We start from the raw sequence: 11,885 nt of genomic DNA on the forward strand, positions 1-11,885 counted from the left end.
TCTTAAATTTGACAGGAAAAGGTCGGCTGATTCGTTGATGTAAAAGTAACACAGTCGCATTGACAAAGAGATGTGGGTTTGACTCTCACACAGTTAGGAAAGCCTTCTTTTTCCTGAGGGTTTATATGTCCCTTTATTAGACTATTTTCCTTAGTTATTGCACAGTGATCACCATAAGCTTTAAGCTTATATAAAAATACCGTTTTATATATATATATATATATATATATATATATATATATATATAGAGAGAGAGAGAGAGAGAGAGAGAGAGATGCATATGGATGAGGACGGACAGCATATTAAGGAACTGCTGATCTCTAATTGTGAAGGGAACCTGTGGAAGGGGTAGATTCTGGAAGATACGTGATGAAGTGGTGAGAAAGGCTCTTCAGGCACTTGGTTGACAAAGGACTAAGTGCCTGGCCAACTCTCCAACTGTCCAGTCCATGCCAGCATAGAAAGCGGACATTAAATGATGATGATGATGAGTGCATATGTCTGCTTTATTCCTGTTTGGATCAAGTTATTCTCGAGCTGTTCTGAGTTTTGCTTCACCTGTTCATACACTTGTTCTTCAGACAAGTTACTCATAAGCAAAACTCTGAGTAGCAAGAGACTGACTTAACAACAGTTAAAATATTAAACTTTACTATGGTATTGAGTAATCTTTTTTCCAACAGTCAAGACTAAACTGATAGATATATATATATATATATATATAGAGAGAGAGAGAGAGAGAGAGAGAGAAAGAGAGATTTACAATTGTATACATATCTAATACACTTACATGTGTATGCATGCGTATGTATGTGTGAGCAGACCTGGGTTTATATATCTGTGTTTCCAATTATATGTAAAAACTCACACATTAAAATACATGCTACACATAACTACACACAGTATTGTGTATAAAGAAAATAAAAAAATCCATGATATCATTCTTAAACAGAGCTTACCTTATTAAAAGATCCATTTAAAATCCTATGATGTAAAGAGGTAAGACTTCATAAGTTAAAATGGCAAATGTTTTAAAAATTCACCTTTGTTTATTATGCACCCAGAGATTAATGAACCAACAATTTTATCTTGAGATAACAATTGTTACACTATCACATAGCTATGTAACACTGCAAACCTCTTATATCAGCAGCAGTGAAGCTAGTGCAGAGAATATAAAATTGTAAATTTGGAACAAATATCACAAAGAATTTTGTCTGACATTCTAATGAATCTGTCAATCCAACACCCTTGATTAATTCTAATATGAGTTAGATTTGTCAAAATCCATTCATTGTACTTTGCAACCTCAAGAATGACATGCCCTATATACTCCAGTCCACTTGAATCAGAATGATAATGAAGGGACTTTGTCAAACCTCTCTGATTGAGTGAGTGATTGAACATTTAATCAAACAATTGATTAGTTAACTGGTTAAATAGTTAGCCAATTAACAAATATAAACAAAGAAGTGAAATACAAACAGTACTTATTATTAGCACCATGACCCTCCAAAGATACAGCATAACATGTTTCAACACATGACTTCACATCAAGAATCTTGCAAACTAAAACAAAATTAATCGAAAATATATCAACACTATTCAAATCGAAGTTCTAATATTATGTTGAAATGAAACTATAACTTCTAAATAATTTAGTGTTAAATAAGTTATCTATTAAAAATAATCTATAAAGAACAAATGAGTAATATAAAAAACAAGAATACATATTATTTTCAAATAGTAGAAAATCTTTAGCAAAGTGAAAAACAGTACTTATCCAATTTTTTCCGTAATTATATATATATATATATATATATATATATATATATATATGTGTGTGTGTGTATATATATATATCATCATCATCATCATCATCGTTTAACGTCCGCTTTCCATGCTAGCATGGGTTGGACGATTTGACTGAGGACTGGTGAAACCGGATGCCTACACCAGGCTCCAATCTGATTTGGCAGAGTTTCTACAGCTGGATGCCCTTCCTAACGCCAACCACTCAGTGAGTGTAGTGGGTGCTTTTACATGCCACCCGCACGAGGCCAGTCAGGCGGTACTGGCAACGGCCACGCTCAAATGGTGTATTTTATGTGCCACCCACACAAGAGCCAGTCCAGGGGCACTGGCAACGATCTTGCTCGAAAGTCCATTACATTTATATCATTGAAATTTAGAAGCAGGAAGATAATGCATGACTAATTCAAAACAATGTGAATAAATGAGCATTATGCTTTACAGAATATTCTGAATGCTAAACGGTTAATGCTGACAGATAGCAAACAGGAGGGAAAGAAAACAAACTGTATAGTGTAGATATGTTATTGTGCAGTGAAATGGAGAAAAAAAAAAAGGAAAATAATTAGAGTCAATGATTGATTCTGAGGAAGAAAACCAAAGGATACAACTCTGAAGTTGAAATTTATTAAACATCTAAAGTTCAGATTATTCTGTCAAATGTAATGCTCATTTATCCACATTGTTTTGAATTAATAAGGTATTATCTTGCAGCTTTGAGAATTTTGATGACATCAGGTTGGAGCCTGGTGTAGCCATCTGGTTTCACCAGTCCTCAGTCAAATCGTCCAACCCATGCTAGCATGGAAAGCAGACGTTAAACGACGACGACGACAACGACGACGACGACGACGATGACGACGACGACGACGACGACGACGATTGTATATTTTAAGAACGATGTTTTAGGGTAGGTGCGAGAGGCTGAATCTGGGCAGTTTGAACATAAAACAAGTCGAACGGTAAAGTCTGATCTTTGGCTAATGTGGTGATAACTATGGATGTTTCAGTTTGATTAGACCTCCTCAGAGAAGCATAGTCTTAACATTATCAACCAGATCCTGGATGACAGAGAGATATGAAGACTTTTTTTTATATGTAATGATATAAGCTTTCAGACATTAAACTCATATATATATATGTATATATATATATATATATATATGTGTGTGTGTGTGTGTGTGTGTGTGTGTGTGTGTGTGTGTGTCACTCCCTAACAATGGAAGGAACTGGTGGATGATGGAGACCCACGAAAACATAGGATGAGGTGGTGAAGCATGAGCTTTCGAACACTGGGCCTCACAGAGGCAATGACAAAAGACCGAGACTTCTGGAGATATGCTGTGACTGAGAAAATCCAGCAAGTAAAGTGAGATCACAGCTGTAGCCTACACCAGTGTCACATAATCAGCCCACTTAAAAAATACCTTTAGATCGTCAGGTGACATGCCATTCTTCAGGGGCCCTATTGAGTCAAGTAAATCAAAATCAAAATCAGATCAAATCACAATCAAACGGAAATTGTAGTTGTGGCCAATGCCAATGCTACATAAAAAGCACCATCGAAACATGGCTAATGCCAGTGCTGCCTGACTGGCTCCCATGCAGGTGGCATGTAAAAAAGCGCCCACTACACTCTCAGAATGGTTGGCGTTAGAAAGGGCATCCAGCTGTAGGAACATTGCCAGATTAGACTGAAGCCTGGTGTAGCCTCCTGACTTGCCACTCCCCAGTCAAACTGTCCAACCCATGCCAGCATGGAAAACGGACATTAAAAAATGATGATGATGATGATGATGATGATGATGATGATATATATATATATATAAATATATATATATGTATATGTATATATATATGTATGTATATATATATGTGTGTGCATATATATGTGTGTGCATATATATGTGTGTGTATATATATGTATATATATGTATATATATATATATATATATATATATATATATATATATATATATATATATATATTTATAGTTTCAGCTTAGAGTTGTGGCCATGCTGGGGCAGCACCATTTTGCTACACTCTAATATATGACCCTTGGTGAAGAATAGAGTTTGATGTCGCTATCCTCATTTGCACCTCTTACCATGAGATAGGTTGGGACTCTCGGCAGGAAGAGGTCCAGTTTTGATTTGAAAGCACCTACATCCACTTTGAATAGGTTCCTCGGGCTCTTTGGGAGAATATTAAAATAGATATAATCCTGTGTCTATAAAAGGGAATTCTAGATTTAGATTATGCAAAATATAAGCTCCTACAAGCATACAATATTCTTCCCCTTCATATGCCCCCATTGGTACATCAAAAAGAGAATCCTCACTCTTTTTGACCCATGTGGAATCTTCATAAAAAAGAAGGGATTTCCTTGCATGCAGGATAATATATATTTCCAAGTCATTGATGGTGACATACTGTTTGGCGAATTCTAATGCTTTTAGAAGCAAAGGCCTAGATATTGATGGGTAAAAGTCAACAATATCAAACTGTGTAAATTTGCAGTTATGCTTATGGCTAATCCATTTGAACCAATCTTACACTGACTTGCTATTTTTCCAAGTGCGTAAATTTAATTCACTATCTAACTTACTTAAAACACAATCTAAAATGTATTTGCTAATAATACCTATTTCAGTTTTAACAGGATTAATCAGTCTATACAGGAATGACAGGCTTATAGTCACCCATAATTTAAACAGCCATAAGTTAGATAAATTTAGGAAGAATTTGATTGCTTTCTTCCAAAGTATGGGCTTACAGATTACAATAGAAAGAAATCTTAAAAGCGTAGATTTTTTAGATATCAACTTAGATTTACAGTTAGATAAATTTAGACCCTACCGTAAGCCAAATGAAAAGCTATGTTATATTAGCAAAGAATCTAATCATCTACCCGTAATTCTTAGGAAACTATTTAGTAATGTAGGAAGGCAAATATCATCAATTTCTTCGGATGAGACAGCATTTCAAAATGCTGCGCCATATTACAATAATGCATTAAGAAAAAGTGGATTCTCGGAGATCCAGTATAACCAAGCTAATGCTAGCAATAATAGGACACATAGAATTAGAACTAGGAAAGTTTTGTGGTTTAACCCAGTATTTAATATGGCCGTAAAAACTAATATAGGTAAGGAATTCTTAAAATTAGTCTCTAAGCATTTTCAACCTAGCCATAAGTTTTATAGAATATTTATTAGGAGAATGCTGAAGGTTAGCTATTCTTGTTACAAAGACTTCGCCTCTTTTATTAGCCAGCACAACACTAAAATTATTACAGACAAATACAGTGCCGAATCTAATCTGAGGAATTGCAACTGCAAAGATGAGACTTGCTGTCTGTTGGAAGAAAAATATCTTGAAAAAGGTATTGTTTATAGAGCCAAAGTGCAAATAGATGGCTCGCAAGAATATAAAATATATACAGGGGCTTCAGAAAATTCTTTCAAGACTCAATTCTATTGCCACCACAATTCCTTCCGATACCATGAGAACAGGACAGCAACTAGTTTTGTAAAGCATGTCTGGGAACTAAAAGAGAATGACACCCGTCCTTTCAATGTAACCTGGAAATTTCTAGATAAAGTATCAGCATACAGACATGGAGCTTATAAAAGACCTATGAAATGTGATCTCTGCCTCTCTGAAAAGTTCTTTATCCTGTTCCAGGATAAAAATGCTCTGAACCAGAGACGCGAGCTCTTAAATTCCTGCAGGCATGCAACAAAATTTAAAATGTCAACCAATAAAATACCATCTGGGCAATATGTTTTGACTTTTGAAATATTTTTTTGACTATTGCCTTTGAATTTGTCTTTACAGTGTATGGTTATTTGGCATCACAATGATGATGTATATATTTTGACTTAATCTTTAAGAAAGCCTCCTCTGTTTTATAAATTTAATTTTAAGCTTAAACTTTGCCGAGCTTCATTTTTTAATTATTTTATTTTATTTTACATACCTATTTAATTATGTTACATCAAATAAATATATAATTTCATTATTTTATATTTTTATATTATTTTTTACATTATAATATTATTATACACACCGGGCAGCTTTTTAAAAATTGTTTGCATATATATGTTATGATGTAGATATGTCCCTATATATTTATATTTATGTGTATGTATGTCTTGTAGGCATGTATATGTATGTATTTACATGTATCTGTGTGTACATATACGTGTGTGTGTGTATATGTGTATAAGTATATGTGCATGTATATATATATACATATATATACGTGCATGCATACATAGATGTATATATGTGCGTATACTTTTATTTATGTGAGCATGTATTTGCATACATATTTTTGTACATTTATATACCAGTCTATATATGTGTATATTTGTATGTATATCTATACTAATGTAGATATATATGTAATTTTATGTGCGCGTTTGTTGCAGAAACTATATGAAGTATCTTATCCTGCTTGCTACTTGTAAATGCCTTTACGTAGCACTCTATGTCCCTATCTTTTACCCCCTTCTCTCACTAGTTTTCTGTTTCTGTTTCTTTTTCTTCTTCCTCACTGTTCTCTTCCACTTTCCCATGATTAATGTTTACCTTCTCTTTCTTTCGCCTGTAACAACTAAATTGTATAAGCATATGCCAGATTTTGTGCACATGCATGTGTGCATACATGCATACATATATATATATATATATATATATATATATATGCATTTGTATATATATTTATGTCTCATCTGTATATGTCTATAGATGTATATAGCTAAGTACATGCGTATATAGGTATATTATTGATGGTTTAGTATGTGCATATGCTGCTAAATCTATATGTAATCCAACGTTAAAATTTTTAATTCTTAATTTTTAAACAGATATAATTTTTAATGTATTAACTGATTTGTATTTTACAAATAATTATTTACCCTATGTATTTAGACTCTATCTTTTTATATGCTTTTTTGATTTAAGGCTTTCTTTGATTTTATAATAAGATGATTTTATACTGAAATTTGTCCATTGCATGCTAAAGACCATTAGTTGAAAGGACTAATGAAACAAAATTGTTTTTAAATGTGTATCCATTAAACTAATTGTATATGTTTGCTTATAACCTTATTTCTGTTCCATTCTAAACGAAACTGTCTGACGAACAGGAACATGAAATTCTGAGTAACAGCTTTTGTGATATTTTTGCTGCTTTTCAATAAAGCATATTACTCTACCTCTGGTATTTGAGTACTATTTCTTCCACCTTGTTTCACATTTATGTGCTTACTCCGGTATATATATATATATATATATATATATATATATATATATATATATATATATATATATATATATATATATATATATATATATGTAGCTGCTAGAATAAGAATAGCTTGGGCTGTTAAGGTTGTTACCTCTACTTGAGTGAGGAAGCATTGAGTTCAGAGAGCTCTTACCTCTGCTTGTGACAAAGGGCCTCTTGCTCAGAATAGTAGGTAGACTGTATGACACATGTACTAACAGCCATGCTAATTGGCAGTGAAACATGGGCCGTGACTGCTGAGGACATGCGTAAGCTTGCAAGGAATGAAGCCAGTATGCTTCGCTGGATGTGTAATGTCAGTGTGCATACACGACAGAGTGTAAGTGCCTTGAGAGAAAAGTTGGACCTAAGAAGCATCAGATGTGGTATGCAAGAGAGACGACTGCACTGGTATGGTCATGTGATGAAAATGGATGAGGAAAGCTGTGTGAAAAAGTATCACACCCTAGCAGTTGAGGGAAGCTATGGAAGTGGTAGACCCAGGAAGACCATGGATGAGGTGGTGAAGCATGACCTTCGAAAATTAGGCCTCACTGAGGCAACGACTAGTGACTGAGACCTTTGGAAATGTGTTGTGCTTGAGAAGACCTGGCAAGCCAAGTGAGACCATAGCCCGTGGCCTATGCCCACTTATGCAGAGCTTTCTTTCATTGGGCACTAAACTCTGCTTGCGAAGACCTGCTGAGGCAAGTGAAATTGAAATCAAATTCACTGACATGGCCGATGACAGCACTGCTTGACTGGTATCCGTGCTAGTGGAACATTAAGAGCACCATCCGAGCATGATTGTTACCAAGGCTGCTGACTTGCTCCCGTACCAGTGGCACGTAAAAAGTACTATCTGAGCATGATTGGTACCAGTGTCGCCTTACTGGCACTTGTGCTGGTGGCACATGCAAAACAACATTCGAGCAAGGTGGTTGCCAGTGTCACTGGATGGGCTCCTGTGCAGGTGGCATGTAAAAACACCATTTGAGCATGGCTATTGCCAGTACCGCCTGACTGGCCCTCATACCGGTGGCACGTAAAAGTACCCACTACACTCTGAGGGTGGTTGGTGCTAGGAAGGGCATCCAGCTGTAGAAACTCATGCCAGCATGGAAACCAGACAATGACGATGATGACAATATATATATATATATATATATATATATATATACATACATACATATACATACATACTTATACTCTCTTTACTCTTTTACATGTTTCAGTCATTTGACTGTGGCCATGCTGGGGCACCGCCTTTAGTCGAGCAAATCGACCCCAGGACTTATTCTTTGTAAGCCTAGTACTTATTCTATCGGTCTCTTTAGCCGAACCACTAAGTTACAGGGACGTAAACACACCAGCATCAGTTGTCAAGTGATGTTGGGGGGACAAACACAGACACACAAACATATACATGCACATACATATATATACATATATACGACGGGCTTCTTTCAGTTTCCGTCTACCAAATCCACTCACAAGGCTTTGGTCGGCCCGAGGCTATAGTAGAAGACACTGCCCAAGGTGCCACGCAGTGGGACTGAACCCGGAACCATGTGGTTGGTAAGCAAGCTACTTACCACATAGCCACTCCTGTGCCTATATATATATATATATATATATATATATATATATATATATATATACATACATACATATACATATATATATATACATACATATATATAACACACACACATACATACATACAAATACACATAGATATATGTGTGTATGTATATATATATATATATATATATATATATATATATATATATAAATACACACACATATATATATATACATACACATATATATATATATATATATATATATATATATATATATATATATATATATATATATATATATATATACATATACATACAGAAATACATGACAACAGCCGCCCTCATATCGCCAATATAACCAAGGAAGCCATTCAAACGCATGGATGGGAAGTGCTGCCCCACCTGCCATACTCTCCTGATTTGGCACCAACAGATGTCCACCTCTCTCCATCCCTTTCAAATGCTATGCACAGAGTTTCGTTCAATACTGATGCAAAATTGAGAGCTTTGTTGGATCAATTTTTCGAGTTGAAATCAGGTGATTTCTACCAACGAGGTATTGAAAATCTTGTTGAACGTTGGGAAGAAGTTATAAACAATTGAAGGGTGAATACAGTATTGATTAATTAGTTGTTATTTTTTACTAGACCTTTTAAAAAATTTAAATTTTAAAAAAATGGCGGGATCTTAATTACCAACCCAATAATTATAATAATGGAAGTGGATGAATCTAATAGTAACTATGTATCCAATTTATTTGTAAGTAGCAATGATATGATTAAAAATAGTAATAATATCAATAAGAACAAGTGCAGAAATATATCCTGAATAAAAATGGATCATCATCATCATCCTCATCATCATCATCGTTTAACGTCTTTGCAGAATCAGTAGCCTAGTTCCCTCTTCATTTCTGGTACTCCCTATTCCAAAGCTATTACCTTCCCAGGAGAGTTTATGCTTATGTGCTTTGCCTGTGAGGTCTCTGGCTGATGATCCTCTCCATCTTACCTCTTGTGCACAACATACATCAACCCGTCTCCATTCAAATATCTCTACAATCTCGCTAGACCTATCTTTCAATGTGCCTACATTTAGAGTGCCAAATCTGAAAGCTGGCAAAGAGGTATTGGAGATAACACAGGAAGGAGAGATCTTATTCAGTACCAGAAAAGAAGGTTCCCATGAACTTTGGTAACAGGGATCATAATAGTTGTTGCTTTTAACCTACCTTCATTCAAATATGTTAGAGCTGTTAAGATTGTTATCTCTACTTGAGTGAGGAAACATTGAATATGAAAGTGTTGGGAGTGCTGTAAATATAATCGTAATGAGCCTAATGGGTGAAGCATCACTGACACTGAAAATATGTGTAAATAGATAAAAAATAATGAGTGGTCTAGAAAGAGATTTCCGGGTGGGCTGATACAAAAAGTCATTTTATGGGCTAGATCAAACAAGGAGTTATTTTAGAGAAAAGTATGAGATAAGTATATACATGTGGCCAAGAAACAGGTTAGTCATTGTGGGATTAGAAGAAACAAGAAAGAATTATTTTCAGAAGATAGATGAATTTGAATGAATGAGGTAATTAAGAAAAAAACAAAAGAGATTCTTAACTTAGGTGTGCATATTTTCAAGTGTCATCAGCTGTCGAATGCATGGAATAAACTAACAAAGTCTGAGAGAGGTAGGGGGCAGGTGTGGAGACAACAGCCAGAAATGGATGAAGTAGGCAGCCTTAGCCTCAGGCTTCAAGGAGGAATAGCAGGGAATAGCCATTACAACAAGAGATAAGAGAGATACAGACAGGAAAGAAATTATTTTCGTGAATGCTATGGAAAGGTTATTTTAAGGGCTAGAGCAAACAAGAAGGAGTTATATATATGTGTGTGTGTGTGTGTGTGTGTGTATATATATATATATAGATATATATATATAAACAAAACACAACTCTCAATTTCATGCATCCTAATCTTTCTAACTATTATCTACATGGATTACCATTGAACTTTAAAAGCTCAAAGACAATATAATGTATTAGTATATTTATTTTTTTATATATTATATTTTTCTATATTATTTTTTACTTTTTTGTAAAAAACATTTTCATTCTCCCTCTTCTTGAAAATTTGCCATGCAATGAAAGCCGGTTAGAAATCCTTTTTACACATCTATATTAATATATGCTTTCAGTTTAGCATTCTGCCTTATTATTATTTTTCATTTCTTATATATATATATATATATATATATATATATATATATATATATATATATATATGTATATATATATATATATATATATATATATATATATATATATATATATATATATATATATATATATATATATATATATATATATATATATATGTATGTATGTATGTATGTATATATATATATATATACATATATATATATATATATATATTAGATAAATATATATATATATATATATATATATATATATATATAGGATGTCTATGATCCTATATGTATTTTACAAATGGGAGGACTGTTTCGGTGAAATATATTTGCTATATTCTCCATGCATGTTTACATACACGTGCAGGAGTGGCAGTGCAGTAAGTAACTTGCTTACCAGCCACATGATCCCAGGTTCAGTCCCACTTCATGCCACCTTGGGCGAGTGTCTTCTACTATAGCCTTGGGCAACCAAAGCCTTGTGAGTGGATTTGGTAGACGGAAACTGAAAGAAGCCAGTTGTATATATATATATATATATATATATATACACACACACACATATATATGTATATGTTTGTGTGTGTCTCTGTTTGTCCCCCCACCCTCGCTTGATAACCAATGTTGGTATGCTTATGTCCCCGTAACTTAGCAGTTCAGCAAAACAGACTAGTAGAATAAGTGCTAGGCTTACAAAGACTAAGTCCTGGGTTCGATTTGTTCGACTAAAGGCGGTGCTCCAGCATGGCCACAGTCAAATGACTGAAACAAATAGAATAAAAGAATATATATATATTCCATCACTACTACTATCCACAACGGGTCATTGTCAGGGCACTTGACCATTTAACATACTACTATCATAGCACTCCTGCATTCTTCTTCTTCTTCTTCTTCTTCTTCTTCTTCTTCTTCTCCTCCTCCTCCTCCCACCCTCCTCTGTATATGCACACTGGCATTATCTATCCAATACAGCATACTA

General features: G+C 34.3%; 1 protein-coding gene across 2 annotated transcripts in view; it reads right to left on the reverse strand.

Moving 5' to 3' along the window:
- LOC128247026 (cadherin-23-like) overlaps nt 1-1,322 on the reverse strand; it is an 88,317-nt gene extending 86,995 nt beyond the window's left edge. Inside the window, exon 1 of one of the 2 annotated variants that reach the window (XM_089347733.1) lies at nt 960-1,322. In XM_089347733.1, the coding sequence (XP_089203859.1) occupies nt 960-976 (17 nt within the window). In that variant the 5' untranslated portion in view covers nt 977-1,322. The remainder of the gene's footprint in view (nt 1-959) is intronic. The other variant, XM_089347734.1, reaches the window with a different exon arrangement.
- Between the last annotated feature and the right edge of the window lie 10,563 nt (nt 1,323-11,885).

The sequence above is a fragment of the Octopus bimaculoides genome, chromosome 2 (assembly GCF_046866305.1).
Source record: "Octopus bimaculoides isolate indiv1 chromosome 2, ASM4686630v1, whole genome shotgun sequence".
Classification (NCBI taxonomy): Eukaryota; Metazoa; Mollusca; class Cephalopoda; order Octopoda; family Octopodidae; genus Octopus; species Octopus bimaculoides.